Source organism: Solea senegalensis, linkage group LG3 (genome assembly GCF_019176455.1).
Source record: "Solea senegalensis isolate Sse05_10M linkage group LG3, IFAPA_SoseM_1, whole genome shotgun sequence".
In the NCBI taxonomy this organism is placed as follows: domain Eukaryota; kingdom Metazoa; phylum Chordata; class Actinopteri; order Pleuronectiformes; family Soleidae; genus Solea; species Solea senegalensis.
The window spans coordinates 23,706,885-23,722,992 of NC_058023.1; the positions used below are offsets into that span (position 1 = coordinate 23,706,885).

Consider the following 16,108-nt stretch of genomic DNA (forward strand, 5'->3'; position numbering starts at 1 on the left):
CTATGCCTTTTTTGAGTGATTTTGGACGACATCATTCATATAACATTTCAGTGATGAGGTTTTTCTTGCCTTTTTGTGTCATCAAACCTTTTTTCCTGTTGTAGGTACAGAACTGATGAAGTGGAGGTGACGTGGCGAGACTGACAGACCTCTCGACATAATGGCTTGGAGCTAAAATAAAAAAAGGACACCTCGACTGTGCTGCATTTAGCCTTTTCATAACCAGATATCTGATTTGCTACGGTCATAAGTACTGCAAGATTAAGACTACTGGAGTTTTTTGTGGGAGTCTTGCTTTCTTTCGGGTTGAGGGGGCCAAGCTTACACTTTTTGAGATTATATTTACCCACCTTTGCTAAACACCGTTTTGGAAACATGAACAGAAACTGTTTTTGACTTTCAGCCTGTACAGCAGAAATTAAGATTTCACATGTTCAAATAAAAAGGATGATGGACAATTTTATTCATTTTTATTGAGCAATACCGTTCATTTACATTTCCTCATTCTCCAGTGTAAATTTTCTTCTTCAATAAATTTTCTTTTCAAAAAAATCAACATACTGGACATGGTGACATATCTTATTTCATGAGTAACATTCACCCAATTAAGGAATGAAATTAAAACAAAAAGGAACACAGCATTAAGATCTGATGGGATAAAGGGTGAAATCTACTGTGCCATTGACTACACCCTTCTGTAAACTGAAGACATGGCTACAGAAGTCCTCTGCATACATAAACCATAAAACTCAAGCAGGTACAAGACATTCTGTTCATCATTAACAGGGATAAATTACTCTCATGAGGGTTTCTGCCACAGAAATTGGTCACAACAGATTTTTAACAAAGTGCTTGATTGACCACTTGCTTTACAAAAGGACCATATTTTGATAAAACTGCAGCTTTTTGGGAGGGGGGGGGGATTAAGTTATAGCCTCAGAGATTTAAAAAAAAAAGAAAAAAAGGACCAGCTCTAAACAAATAAGCTAAGATAGCAATGAAAACATCGGATTAATTAAGGCAGGCTCTGTAAGGCATTAAAAAAAGTCCAATGTTGCAAGATCTCAGAGGAGTTAGTCCAAAGTGTCTCAGTGTGGTTTCGTGTGAAGACATCATCCTGAGTGCAGTGTGTGAGAGAATGGGACTCAAAAGTTGTCCGTCTTTTTATGTTTTCGTGTGCATGTCGGCGTGTGTTGTGTGTTGGCTTTGGGTTTCTGGCGCTGCTAGGCTGGGTGCTCCTGGGTGTCCTTGTACCAGATGATCCTTTTTGGATCTGGAAAACAACCAAACAAAAGGAAAATATTACAATTAATGTCAACTCAATCAGGACTTGTGCCTTGCTGTTCACTCTCTAAAAAAGGAACACCTGTTCCACTGCTCATTAACACACATATCTGATCGGTCGTGGTTTGGTAAGACACGATCAGGGTCACGATGCAGACAAGATTTCACTAATAACTTGAAAAATACTTAAAAACGGGATAAAATGTAACATTTTTAAAATTGTGACAGGATACATTTCCTTCAAGTCAGGCTAGATTTCAAGGTGGAAAAGTTGAACATTTGTGTGTATTTACAGTAACTTGTAGTGCCACCACCTCATGGCCTGGAGTGTGGATCAATAGAAGGCAAAAAAATCTTTTTAATGACGAGATGTCGATTCACCTCATCACACCCCTACTAATAAGCCAAATGCTTGGCAGCAACTTGATGCCTTTAGGCTTGATCAAGACAAGCTGCTTAAGTTCAAACACAGAATCAGAGCAGGGGGAAAAAACATGCTGATCTACTGGGACTTTAATGCACTGCCATCTTTAGGGTTTACAGAGAATGTCCACATGAGCAGCAGTCTGAAAAGCTTGTTGACACATTTTGGTTTTTTACAATCAAGTGTAAATGAGACCCCCACCTAGCTGACGTTTTCATGGACCAGAGTTTTGTGAAACAATGTCTGTGTTAAAAATGACTATGTAGTTTGCAAAATCACAACACTGCTGTGGCATGTTGAGGTGTTTCTAAAGAATTAAAGCCCATTACAAAACACAAATCTCCACTGTGGCAGTCTTGAATGACTCTGCTCATGTTTGTCAGCCCCTCATCACCTAAAAATTAACTCTTCATATCAACTCACCTTTTTTCTGTCTGTTACAGGTAGAATTCCATTCTGAGGAGGAAAGAAAATAAGAATTATTAGTAGAGACAATATCAAACTAAAAAGTCAACCTTGCATTGTGTGGTCAAAGCATAGACTATATTAAAAAAAAAAAAAAAGAACTCCCACTGTGAGGCCTCAACTTTTCTGATTCGACCACTGCTATGTCAAAAATTCACAGGCGTTAGCTTCAATCACACTGGAGTTTAACTCATAATATGACATGTGATATGCTTTTTCCACTTAATGAGAAGAATTATTCACAAAACTGACATGTTCTTTTACATGTAAAAAAAGGGCCAGATTAAATAATGTGAAGCTGTCTGGGGGCCAATGGTCACTTGAGACCTTTTTTAACAGTGACTTTACATACAAATGTACTGTTTAATTAAAATCAATTTCCATTGTTAAATGGCAATGTAACCACACAGGAGTGAAAAAATTAAAGAAAAAGAAAATAAATCTGACCGCTACGGGTGGGTTTCGAACCCAGGACAGTGGTTCCAAAGCGCAACTCCTTTGTGAAAGTCCCTCCCTGGCCATAAATAATACATTATAAAACCAAAGCCGGACAAAATCTTACTGAGGAGCCATGATTGGTCCATGTGCTGGACTTTGGAAATGCCTGTTTTAAATGAAACTAGTGATTGAGGCCATTCACTCCTCAGGAAAATGTTTACTGACATTATAAATCAAGTCAAATGAGTAGTAAGCTCATTTTACAATGGACTTCCATTTAAACATTGGAGTTGTTCCCTTGGGGCCAACTGCTGCCCCTTATCCCACTTTTCAGACTTTGTCCATTTTTTGTACATAGTCTATTCTTCAGAGCTCGTCTTACTACTCACCCCTATTGTGATAGTTCAAAGCTTCTACTAGATGGCGACAGCTCAGCAGCAGCTTCCCGTTGCTCTCTTCCACCTCTGGGCGCGTGTTTGGGGTGATGGAGGTAGTGACTGGAACTGGTGTTTCTTGAGGAGCCTGGACTGTGGCTGCTGTATGGATCTGTGGGTCTTGTGACTGTTTAGCGTCTGTGGGCTGTGGTGGGAGGGCAGTGGGGTGAGGGCTGGTGCCCTCTGTGACGGGCCTCGTCTCACTGATGAAACTGAGACCCCACTGGTTCTGTAGCAGTACACCGATGAGGGGGCGGTCCTCCTCCAGCGCTCCAACTGCTGCTCCTGCTTTCACCTTGGAAGCGTAGCTGACAGCAGGCTGCAGCTTGGCGGGACTGTCCTGCACAGGGAAGGCAGGTGGGGGTTTGAGCAGTGACAGACTGTCCTCCACCCACCTCTCTTTTTGGTTAACCTTCTGTGGCCGCTCGCTAACTCGGCTGACTCCCTTTTGACTCTCCCTACGGAGGCTGCGCCCTTTGTGCTGCTGACCCTTGCGGTCCTTTTCCCTGCGGAAGGTGAAGCCGTGCGTGTGACTGGGTCCAATCAGGACACCCTCGGGCGAGAGCTGCCGGGGCTGTTGGTCACCTCCAGAGATGCAACCACCACCACCACCTCCGCAATTTCCTGAGCCAGGGGATAGGCGGCGGTTACGAATGTGGGGCTCTGAGTTAGCGGCTGAAACGAGGACGGCTGGGTCACACAGGTTATCGGACTCACACACAGTGTTGCTGGCTTCCCATGTACCTGAAATAAGCATAACATGTTGGTCACACATCTGCAGTTTTCAAAAGTTGACACGATAGATTACTGCTTGAACTGCTTTGTGTTTCTTAACAATGTTTTCTCAATATGATAACCTAACATTATTTAATTAAATACCCTCATACATTAACTACTTGGTGGGCAGAGAACTTGTTAGATACTTGCAAGACAATGCAGTTGGATTTAAATTATATTTACATTCATTGAACGGTTACTTTAAGGCATTAAAATGTATTTTTTTTCCATTTAAAAACATTAAAAATACAGTTAATTTTTCAATTCAGACTGTACAGTAGGCTCATGATCTTAAGAAAATTAAGAGATCCACAGAAAAACAACACAATGTATAGAATCTGAAATGTATTTACTTTTAATTTAGAGATGTATTAAGTAAACAACTAAATTTAAACCTGCAACTCCTTTAGAGTATTGAGCTGCACAGACGCAAAAGCATCCAGGTCTGTTAGAGTAAAATTCCCAGAGCACCAATTACAGCACCTGTAGTCTGTGCAATGTCTTGTATGTTAGACCAGAATTTCACAACATAAATAAAAGACTATTGTTTTCTTACACGTGAAGACATCTTTTATTTACCAAAGAAACACATCATCTAAATTGTATGCAAAACAGATCATAAATTGCTTTAGAGGATAAATAAGATGAATACTGCAACTAACGATTATTTTAATAATCAAGTAATCTGTTGATCAGTGTCACTCAAACCTGGAAAGGACATTGTCCTGAAATGTCTTGTTTAACCCTAACGAACCAGTTTTAATTATTTCTTTGTTATATAAAACAAAGAAACCCGAAAACATTCACATTTAAGAAACTACAAAAAAAACAGGTTTTAATTCCTTAAACCACTTAAACTTATTAGTCGATTATCAAAATAATTGATTAATTTAGTAAATGGTTAATAATTGATTCATTGTTTCAGCACTAATCTAAAATTATATTTTGACACATTTTGGCTTTAATTTGCAGCCCATATTGTGATTTCAATATAATTTCAATTAATTGTTCAACTCTACTTTAAACTAAACTATGCTACATATATTGGGGCATTCTCCTAGTATAGTGTATGTATATATATATATATATATATATATATATATATATATATATATACACACACATATACACATATACATACATATATATATATATATATATATATATACACACACACACACACACACACATATATATACATATATGTATATATGAAAGAACTTAGCATAAAAAAAGAAATAAGGAGAATTAAAACAACTGCAATGAGAGACTACAGCAGTTGGATTCGTACTATACTGACCTGGATTCAAAACCGTTGTGAATTTTAATGCTTTTATTTCAACAATCCACCTACTGAGCAACGTTTTCATTGTCCTGGTCCTCAGTCAGAAGAGAACCCAAAGCAGGAAACCGGTAATGCTGTCATATCGTAATCGCATTATTCAACGACGTTATCACATGCTTTCCTTATATAGTGTTGCCTCAATAAAAAGTATCATTATACTAGCAAAAATGTCATGTCACGAAAAACAGAATTGTCGTATTCTTTGGGGGGCCGTGATCTTGTCGGGGTGATAAAGATGAAGCGGGGACATAATTCACATGTTACATGAGTACAGTTGGCCTGACCAGCGTCCCGCTCCTCATTAGCACCACATTTCTATGAACGGGTTAGGTAGTTGTCCAGGTTAACAGGCCCATCTCAACATACAAAGATAATTATCCGATTTCAATCTTACACCCACCACAGTCTCTGATTTGACGAGTAACTTTGCTGCCATTTCACGGGATTCTTACGGTTTGTAGCTGCGGAGCTAGCAGCCAGTACCGGAGTTAGCAAACTTTAATTAGCAGCGTCACTGTGCAGCGAATTAAACTGGACTGCTTTAATGGGCGCCATTGCGTTATATGTAGTATAGTTCAAACATGTCCTGAGAGTGGCTACCGTCGACGAAGTGGCTTTATTTGCCGCGTATTAAGAACTCCGATGCTAGCTAGCTCGTTGGCCGAAGCCAAAGTTTCGTAACCCCCATTCAAAGCGGTGAGCAGCCTGCTATCGACAACGCTAGCAAGGTAGCTAACATCGTAGCGGGACAACAAAAAACACCAATGAAAGTAAAGAGTTTCGGTCATGTGTATCAGAAAAGTTGTACAAACTTACCTGTCTTGATATGCATGTCTTTTCGTCGGATGTGTCGTGGGAGCTGAACCGTTTACTAACTTTTGTTTACAGCGTTGGGAGAACGACAACTCGCTGGATGAGTCTTGACTGGCCACCCGGAAGCGACACGAGAATGTGGGTGGAACAGGAAGTCCCTGTAGATAAGCAGTCCGGCGGGAAACGTGGAGGGAAGTGAAATATTTAGCTTGCGTTATAATTACAATCCACGATAACATTGGTCCTTATAGATTTTTCTTTAGGCTCAAACGTCTCAAGTTAGTACTCGTTTTTTGATTGTATGAATTGTATGAATACAGCTACACATCTTTTGTATACTGCTTTTTAAATGTCGGTTGTTTACATTTACACACGCAATACAATGTTCTGTTTTGAACGCCACATCGTTAAATACGTTGTGTTAGAAATGATAATTAACCCAAATTCATACAAATGAGATTGGGATTAAAATTAAAATGTTGGGATTACTATACTAAAGACTTGTTCGCATAACAGCATGACATGAAACCCAACAGCCCGGTAATCTGCCTATTGATGAGTTAAAAGTAAAAGTGGCTAAAAGTACAAATCATCCTCAGTGTGATAATTTAAGTTTTTGGTTTTTTTAAGGGGAAAAGGCGTGTTCTGTAGTCAAGACTACATCAAAGGGGTCACAGGAAGCATCTAAATATTTGCCACTGCTTAAATTGATGTAAGCAATAAAGTAAGAACACCAGGCACACAAGGTTCTCTACAGACTGAAAAGAATATAAAGCAATAGCTGAAACTGTTTAACTGCTTTGGAGGAGACTTCAATGAGTTGTGACTGAACCTTGAGCAAGGTTCACTTTACATACAGGAGTCTTTGTTCTGATGTCCTAAAAGGCCAGATGACCTAAGTATTGACCTAAACAGGAATAACATGCTTAACAATAGTCACAGTGTGAAGAGATAAAGAAGTGGACGGTTGGCCTTCATGTTTCTGGAAGACCACAATGAGTGAACCCAAGTGATGTTGAAAAGGACTGAAGTGGTGCAAGGATCAGGACATCAGCTCTGCTTCATAATGATCAGGAGCCATTTATTTAAACAAGTTTATGATATTTTAGAAAAAAAGTAAAAAAAGGGACAAAAGGCATCACAAATGATTACATTTTAAATCTTCAATATTGTAACTGTTTTAAATTTGAGGTCATAAAGATTGATAACTCATGACAAATAATACATTTAAAGGGTCACAAGCCAAGGAAAAGGCATTAAATTACAAGAATCATGCTCTTGGCAGCTCAAATATTAAATGACTCCACAGCTATGCCTTTGTCTATGTGTGTGCGCATGTGTCTCTTCAGCCTTGTAGATGTAGAGAAGGCTTTCTTACAGAAAAGACAGCTGTGTGGCTTCTCCCCAGTATGTGTCCTGATGTGCATGTTGAGGTCAGAGGAGCATCTGAACCTCCTCTCACAGTAGGAGCAGGGATAAGGCCTTTCTCCTGTGTGGATACGCTTGTGGAGGAGGAGCTCACCAGAAGTGAGAAAAGACTTTCCGCAGTGAGGGCATTGGTGGGGTCGCTCTCCTGTGTGAGTCAGGTTATGCCGGACGAGCGAGGTGGACTTGGCAAACGTCTTTCCACAGTGTGCGCATGCGAAGGGCCGCTCACCCGTGTGTGTATTGAGGTGTTCACTTTGAGCACGCTTAGTTTTAAAGCTCTTGGGGCACTGTGAGCAGCTGAATGGCCTGAAGTTGCTGTGGCTGCGCTGGTGTCGGCCCAGCTCTCCATGAGTGAGGAATGTCTTCTCACAGGTGCTGCAGATGTATGGCCTCTCACCTGTGTGGGTTCTCTCATGGCGTTTGAGGCTGGCCAATTGAGTGAAGCTCTTCTCACAGTAGGAGCACTGGAAAGGCCGCTGGCCGTTGTGGGTTAGCAGGTGCCTGTTGAGTATCTGGAGCTGTGTGAAGCTCTTCCCACACTCTGTGCACGGGTATGGACGGTCCCTGCTATGGATCTGCTGGTGCTTATTTAGAAGCCATACATGGGTGAAGCTTTTGCCACACTCACAGGCAAATGGTCGCTCACCTGTGTGCTTCATCTGGTGTCTCTTTAAATCTGAAGCTCTGCTGTAGATCTTCTCACACAGTGAGCATTTGTATTGTCTGCGTGCCACATGGCCCTGCCTGTGCCTCAGCCGCTCCAGGATGCTACTGAAGCTCTCCCCACATTTCTGACATTTGTACAGACCATCATCTTTCTCTAAAGTCTCATCTGCTACTACAACCTCTGTAGTTAAGTCTAGCGGAGGGTCACATGTCTGGCCACAAGTGGTTCGCTCAAAGTGCAGTTTGAGCAGACCCATCTGTGTGAAGCGTTTGCCACACTGGGAACAGAGGAAGGGCCGCTCTCCGGTGTGAATGCGCTGGTGTCTAGTCAGATCCCAAGAGTTCCTGAAGCCCTTCTTACACTCCTCGCAGGTGTAAGGCCGCTCACCTGTGTGCGTCCGCTGATGACGAGTCACATCTGAGGCACGGGTGAAAGTTTTGCCACATTCCTGACACATGTGAGGGTCAGGTCTAACGTGGATGGGGAAAGGCTTTGGGAACTCAGGGTACTGGAACCTCTTCTTTGGGGCCTCAGTTGTCTCTGCAGTTGTCTCTTGGACTTTGCCAAAGTGCTCTGGGTGACTGTGCTCAATGTGCTGCAGCAGGTATGACTCCTGCATGTGGAAGAATGGACAATAGGAGCAGGCAAAGACCTGCATGGACATCTCCACAGATGTACCTATACAGAACAGAGAATATGCAGAATGTTTTACGTTCGCTGTGTTGCCGCATAAAACCTTGCCACTAGGGATGCAACCAACAATTATTTTCTTGATTAGCTCTTTAGTCAACAAAATGTGAGAAATGTTGATCCGCGTTTCCCAAACTTGAAATGATTATGTTCACAAATGTCTTGTTTTGTCTTCAGACTAAAATTATTAAAATGATTATTTAGTTTTTTTGTTATCTGGAGCAAACAAACTGGAACATTTTCAAATTTAAGAAGCTGGAAAATCTGAGAACCTGTTTTAATGATTAAAAAAAAAACGATTAATTGATTATTAAAAATAAATCGTTGCAGACTAGAGACATTATTTAGTTGGCAAAAACTTTGGATCCCAGATCACACTGCCTCTGGTTTTCTTACCTTGAGTGCCAAGGTGTTCCAGGCATTTATGGTGTTTCAGTAAAGACCTCAGGTCATCAGGATTGGAAAGTGCCTGCAGGCAGTCCTTCAGTACAGAGGGTGCAGAGGTCAGCCATGAAACAGTCTATTTTGACAATAAAAACAAGAATGAGACAGTGAACATGTGATGAAATGTAACTCAATAAAACTTATTTCACATCTACAGTACTGTGCAAAGGTCTCAGGGTACCACCAGCTGTCTGTAATTCTGTGATCACTGGCATTTGGATTGGAAGGATGTGACTGAAAGTTGGTCTTACATACTATCAAGCTGTTAATGAGTTGAGTTGAACTCATACACCATGTGTATATAATGCTCAAGCATGTCTTGAATCAACCTGGTGTAATAGACCTTTTTGTATTTGTTAACATGAAATAGTTGGGCAAACACAGGTTTTACCACTAACATTAATTAAGGTTCCACTCCAGGTTTAAGAGAATCAGAGTCAAGTTATTGTTCAAGTGTAAGGATAGGTCACACTAAATCGTGACACTTTTTTTTAAACTGCATAAATGTTTCTGGATGTGTTCCAATAAGGTGATAATTATATTGTATGGTCATTATAGCATTGCTATAATAACATGATGACAAGATCACCACCATATTGCTTAGAACTCAAAATAGTCACTAATGTTGTTGCCAGTACAACCTGACTATCTGACTGCTTGATGTTTAAGGTAGTATATATATTCAATATTTTGAATATAAGGACAATGGCAGTGACCAGTCAATCAGGTCAAACACAATCCTCAGGAGTTAGTTATGCTACAATAATGATAGCACAAGCTGTACTGTAATTTCCCACCTGGCCGAGGTCAGGTACTGGCAGGAGTTTCTCCATTTTGGAAAGAAGCTCCCACACAAGCAGCTGCGTGTCTGTATCATAGTTGGAACCATACTCTGTAGGGAAAACCTCCTGAGAAGAACAAAGGAAAAAGTGTTAGTTTAAAATCCAGCTATGCACACAGTATAATTACAGAAAACAATTAAGTGCACAAAAAAAAATCAGTGTGGGATTTGTGAAGCTGTTTTGCCTGATAAAAGTGCTCCCTCTCTGCTGGGTCTTTGACGAGTGTTAGGATGAGCTCCATGAAAATTGCCTCCTCAGCATCCACCTCTGCATCTCCGCTCTGAGTATACAGTGACTGGTACTCAATCATCTCCAAACAACATAAGCATATTAATCTGGCTGATGGTTACAGGTTATGTTAAGACCCTGTCCAGACTTGGTATTAAAATCTGTCATGAATGATCCGATCACAAGTGGACAGTCCTAAGTACAGGTCTGAACACACCAAACCAAACTCTGACTGCATCTTAAGATCTGATCACAAAAACCACATTCCGATGTGGTTCAGCTGATGTCCTCTGACCTGCTGCAGTTTCAGTGTTTTTACATTTCACAGTGCCCATATATTGATTTATAGCCATCAGTGCACTACAACATATACAGTAAATGTCCTTTTTTTAATTGTTTAAATCTTCCATGTTACAGCAGCTGGAGAAGGGCTTTGATTCACTCAGCTCCCCCCAACATGTTTTCTCTCTCTCACCTCACACATAAACACATAGAAAACAAACACATCTGTGCAATCAGACTCAAAATCAGACGTAAAAACATCATTTTGTGCAGTCATAGTTTGCATTATCCACTTGTGACTTACCCCTGTGTATCCTGGTGGGCGGATTTGTTCTAAATAAGGCTGTATACACAACATGTTGGCTGTTTTCTCATCCCTGCATAGCTCAAGAATAATCTGAGGAGAGAGACACAAAGATAAGCGGGACTTTTAACATGTCTATCACCGGATCTCTTTTTCATCTGAAGCCCAGTAATTAAAGCCCCATTTCCGCCAAGTGGTCAAGTTTGGTTTAATAGCCCAGGGGTATCAGGGATCCCCTCCTATGGAGTGGAGATATACACTAGACACACAGCAGTCTCTCCGTTGGTCAACTCTTACTCTGGCTCGCAGTCGGAGGAGTAGTCTGCCTCGTTGCTTTGGACTGAGCAGGTCTGGAACTGTGGCTGTTACCAGCGAAACAAACTCGTCCAGCTTTTCATAATCAAGAATGTCTCTCCGCTGAGCCACCTGCCACATGGCTGCAGACAGCAACCTCAGAGGAGGGATAAGCAACCTCAGTGATGACAACGGCAGGAACACATCTGTACAAACACAGGCGTGAGGTGAACAGGGTCATGACAAGCCTCTGTGAAGTGACAGGTCATATTTCTCCCCCCTTTTTTTTATCCTCCAACAAGGCCACATTTGTCTGTGAACTCCAAAATGACAGGACAGATTTTGATTAAATTTTCTGGGGATGCAGGCCATGGTCAGAGGAAGAAATTATGAAAAAGGATATATATGTTCAGCTAAAAATTTCAGTTTTGCTTGGGGAAAAACATTTAACAGTACCTCATATGTCTGCGTTACTGTGTAATTGAATCGAAATCCAAGGGACACTGTGGAAAACTGAAAACTACACTTTAGAGTGATTTCTCTAAGTCAATATATGGTATGAACGAGAACATAACATTGATATTAAGCTGGTACTTCATTGCTGCTCACCGACTAAACCTTATCCATCTCCTTTTGTCAAGGTTATTTAAAATAATTAAGAGAATCAGTCAGGGTTGTTGCAGTGGTGCAGGCAGCTACCAAATTTTACAGAATGACAACGGCACTTAAAATCCTGTACTGTAGTGATTATAAACTCAGCTCTTCCATTTTTCTACACACACATACAGCCGTTCAACATTATATTCTGCATCAATTACATTCTCTCACTCACCAGGAGCTCATAAACAATAACTCATTTAGCTTAAGTTCGCAACTTGGCATAACGATGAGCATTGTAGCATAGGCACTGGCTCAAAGACAAAGATAGTGATAAAACGACATAAAGTGTTTTATTTACTTAACACAATATTTAAAAACAGTGACTGTTTTTTAGGCTTTCACGTTTCAATGTTTATATTGGTATACGTTAGCTAGAATCACTGGTGTTGGCGGGGGAAACATGCTAACGACACAACGTGAGAAAGCTAGTTAAGGTTAGCAGCGACAGACCTGTGTTTTCCAGCTGATACGAACTGACAGACGTGTCCATCATTGACACAACACATACAAACACGTTTACTCGAGTCTCCTCCAAACTAATGGTTACGTTTGTCAGCTGCGCCTGCCGAAGCGGAAACATGCCTACCTCTTTTCAAAATAAAAGTCTTCAAAATACCGAGCAAGCCTGAAGCCAACGAAATGAGAAAGATAACTCTTTACCTGATCAAAATCGAAAAGCAAAGCTATACTTTATATTTTCTTTATGTTATCGCTATATAAAGCAAATGTATGTCGGTAGCCGTCTACAGGATTTAGCTTGTGGCAACTGTGTGAGCATCAACACAGTGATCACCGAATTATATTGTATTGCGTGTATCTGAATCAATCCTTTCATTTACTGTTCAGTTAAAGAGAGAGACACATCTGGTTGAAAACACAAACTCTTTGCATAAAGTGATCACTGTACTGTTGGAGTGTATGTGATAATAACTTATGTTCTGAACTGTGAGCAACTGTGAAGCCTTAAAGTGCTTCAGATGGAATAGTCACCATTCAGCAGGTAGACAGAATCACTTTAATTCCAGTATTTTTCAGGTGCAAACTGTCATTACATTGTTTTTAAATGTTTTCAAAGCAAGTACAATGATATCACTTATCCAATGCTTTGTATTATTTTTTTCCAAAACAGCTCTTCTCTTTCCAGGAGTTAATTGTTGGTGCTGTGGTCTGATATATTTATAATGATAATACTTAAAATAGCATTTTAGTGATATTATAGATACATTTTACAAGTCTTCATGGTGCAATTGCCACTCTTCAATATATAAATATTTCATTTTCCCCCCTCCTTCCCCATGGTAACAACATGATGCAGTCCAGGAAGAAGCAGCAGCTGGCACAGGGTCAGAAGGGGAAGGCATTTTGTGGTTCAAATCTCTGATATGAAAGCAGGATGCCATGGTTTCATGGTCCAAGGCGTGGAAGCTTGAGATGTTATGTCAGATAATGCAACGTTCAGTTCAGTCAAAGCTCGGTTTGCATTCCAGACTAAAGGGCGGGGGCCAGCATGTCCTCAGGCTCCAAAATCCAGGAGACAACTTTAAAAAGAGGGACAAAAATAAAATGGTAAAATCCATGAAGCCTGATTAAAAACAAGTGGCAGACAGTTCAAAATATAGAAAAATGTTACTGATTATAAAATAAAGTAATGAAGTAGTGAATGACAGCAATTTGAACTGAACAGGTTTAGTACATTCATGAGTTGTATAATTTAAGGTCAGCGTTAGTGAAAAATCGCAATCACAGGAAGTTTATCAGCTGACCATTAGATTGTTTGACTGACAAAAATTGAGTCGCAACGTTTTATCAGTTTTCTAGGCAAACAAGCACAATAAATGCTGGTGCCATTTCCTTACACTGTATGTATGATTAAAAATAAACTATTTTGCAACTCAGGTTAAACAGGAAGTGCTACTTCTCTTGTAGCTTTATACATCCAGTAAAAAATATTGGTAAAATTGTTATTGGTTAAGATGTATGTGACTACAGGCCTGTATGTGCTGTTCAACTTAAATACAGCAGAGAAAATCAGGTTAGACGGATGAAATATACTGCTGAGTTCAATGGAAAGTTATTAATTAATTAAGATTAACCTCTCTTCTACATGCATGTTATTATGTGAGCACTCCAACTGATGTACAGTGCATGTACATATATATATACATATATATATATTATATATATATACATATATATATATTATATATATACACATACATATATACACACATATAGATAAATATACGTATAGATGTGTGTTTTTTAAACAGTAGTCCAGTGTTGATAATAAGCTTTCTGAGGCTATTCCATGATAAAATCAATTAAATTATATTTTATGAAAAATTTATCCATTGCGTTCACAAATGTATCTTAACATGACAGATCTTTAAATTCAAATTTGATCCCTGATTTGTGACTTCATTCAATCTATGAGCTTGGTCTGTTCTTAAACTTTTATTATTTAACAGAGTCTGGTCCTCAACTTCTGTTTAGTTGTTATATGCCAATTTATTACCTGTGGCAAGGAGATTTTTTGTTTTCAGTCTCATCTGTCTGTCTGTGAGCAGAAACTCAAAAATAAAGCAGAATTCTGAGAATGTAGGTTAAGGCCAAAGAAAGAAATTGTTGGGTTTAGGTGATGATCCAGGTATGGATCCAGATTAAATTAAAAATGTTAATGTTATGAGGTAGGGGAGTGTATTGACATTGTAGATATCTTTTTACTTGTATGTAGTACTATGATACTATATAATACTATATATATATATATGTATATATATGTATATATACATATATACATATATATACACACATATACACATACATACATACATACATATATATACAATATATATATTGTAAGTCGCTTTGGATAAAAGCGTCTTCTAAATGACATGTAATAAAATATAATAATATGTAATATAATAATATACATATATATATACACACACACACACACATAGAGTATAGATATATATTACAGTACTGTGCTGAAGTCTTAGGCCATTAGATTTGTTGTTTTAGCAATGCTATAATTATTTCTATTTCACTTTAATGGAACACATCCAGAAAATATGTATGCAGGTTTTTGTTATTTAAAAAAAACAAAAACAAAAAAAATTCAGAAAAAACAAAAAAAACATCCTCTTCAGGTGTCAAGTATTTAGCGTGATCTACCCTTACACTTGAACAATAACACAGCTCTGTTAATACTGGAGTGGAACCTTAATTAATGTTACTGGTAAATCCTGCGTTTGTCCTACTACTTCATTTAAAGAAATATCTGCTGTAAAATCATAATCTATTACCCCAGGGTTATTCAAGGCATGCTTGAGCTCATACACATGTTGCATGAGTTAAACTCATTGACAGCTCGCTAATATATAAGACGCATCACTTCATTCCAAATTCCAATAGAAAGACAAATAGATAGATATATAGATACTTTATCGATCCGAGGGAAATTCAAGCATCAAATAGCAGTAACATACATTAGAGTTCACTATATAAACTATATTAAAAATGTAAAGTGACAGTAGAAGTAGAAGTGTTTATACAAATATGACAAGATCATATAATACATATACATATATATATTATAATGATCACAGAATTTGACAACACTTGTGTCTGTCGACTCTATGTATACAAGTAAACACTGTTTTAAATAGTTGTACATATTGTGACTAACATCTCCTGCCATGACATTATAAAATACATCAATACAAACAGACAAGCTTCGACGAATGTGTTGCGAATTGGGACAAACTTCCGGGCTTTGGAAAGTTTAAATTAAATTAAATTAAATTAAATTAAATTAAATTAAATTAAATAAAAAAAAAAAAATTGACAATGATATTCATTGTGTCGTTGTGTCAATAATACTTTTGTAAGTCGCTTTGGATAAAAGCGTCTGCTAAATGACATGTAATGTAATAATGACTAGTAGTTAGTTAATTCATCCTGAAACTTCCGTAACCGCCCTCGGCTAACTAGTGCCACTCACCTTTTCACGGGACTATGAAATACATGACGAGGAAAAACACGATATCAAAGAGCACGAACAGCCAGAAGTCAAACCAGTAAGAGTGTTTCGGCAAAGACACCGCCGCGGATTTAGATTTAAACATTTTAACATCTTCCTCGGATTCTGTTGCAGGAGCTGCGCCGAGTCCCATGTTTGCTTCCGTTTGAGCTGCGAGCCACCCCGGAAACACGTGACCTTATTCTTGACGTTGTTTCCGGCAGAAGAGACACTGCATTGCTGCCCCCCAATGTTCGGAGTTTAC

The 16,108-nt window shown here is 39.1% G+C and overlaps 2 protein-coding genes across 4 annotated transcripts; both read right to left on the reverse strand.

Moving 5' to 3' along the window:
- Positions 1-453: 453 nt before the first annotated feature.
- On the reverse strand, positions 454-6,126 carry si:ch211-214j24.10 (uncharacterized protein LOC558894 homolog). The gene is made up of 4 exons (XM_044022753.1): positions 5,984-6,126; positions 3,001-3,789; positions 2,132-2,164; positions 454-1,273 (listed from the first exon to the last, which is right to left on the reverse strand). The coding sequence occupies exons 1-4, from the start codon at positions 5,997-5,999 to the stop codon at positions 1,224-1,226; spliced, it is 888 nt and encodes a 295-aa protein (XP_043878688.1). The 5' UTR covers positions 6,000-6,126; the 3' UTR covers positions 454-1,223.
- Positions 6,127-7,075: 949 nt separating this feature from the next.
- On the reverse strand, positions 7,076-16,024 carry LOC122766911 (zinc finger protein 2 homolog). Of its 3 annotated transcripts, XM_044022149.1 has the most exons (8): positions 15,826-16,024; positions 12,270-13,357; positions 11,163-11,365; positions 10,866-10,958; positions 10,236-10,331; positions 10,007-10,117; positions 9,162-9,285; positions 7,076-8,753 (listed from the first exon to the last, which is right to left on the reverse strand). In XM_044022149.1, the coding sequence occupies exons 2-8, from the start codon at positions 12,397-12,399 to the stop codon at positions 7,267-7,269; spliced, it is 2,244 nt and encodes a 747-aa protein (XP_043878084.1). In that variant the 5' UTR covers positions 12,400-13,357; positions 15,826-16,024; the 3' UTR covers positions 7,076-7,266. The 3 variants fall into 3 exon arrangements, with proteins under 3 accessions (XP_043878084.1, XP_043878085.1, XP_043878086.1); XM_044022150.1 differs by lacking the exon at positions 10,236-10,331 and having other exon boundaries at positions 7,077-8,753; XM_044022151.1 differs by lacking the exon at positions 11,163-11,365 and having other exon boundaries at positions 7,080-8,753.
- Between the last annotated feature and the right edge of the window lie 84 nt (positions 16,025-16,108).

Bases quoted from the DNA above. Each gene is read 5' to 3' on its own strand.
- LOC122766911 (XM_044022149.1), bottom strand. From the start codon at position 12,399: ATGTTTCCGCTTCGGCAGGCGCAGCTGACAAACGTAACCATTAGTTTG. The intron at 10,332-10,865 runs GTAAGTCACAAG...CTGTATACTCAG, and splicing joins GCCCACCAGGATACACAGGG to AGCGGAGATGCAGAGGTGGA. The intron at 9,286-10,006 runs GTGGGAAATTAC...TTGTCAAAATAG, and splicing joins CAGTACCTGACCTCGGCCAG to ACTGTTTCATGGCTGACCTC.
- si:ch211-214j24.10 (XM_044022753.1), bottom strand. The intron at 2,165-3,000 runs GTGAGTAGTAAG...TTTCCTCCTCAG, and splicing joins TTTGAACTATCACAATAGGG to AATGGAATTCTACCTGTAAC. The intron at 1,274-2,131 runs GTGAGTTGATAT...GTTGTTTTCCAG, and splicing joins CTGTAACAGACAGAAAAAAG to ATCCAAAAAGGATCATCTGG.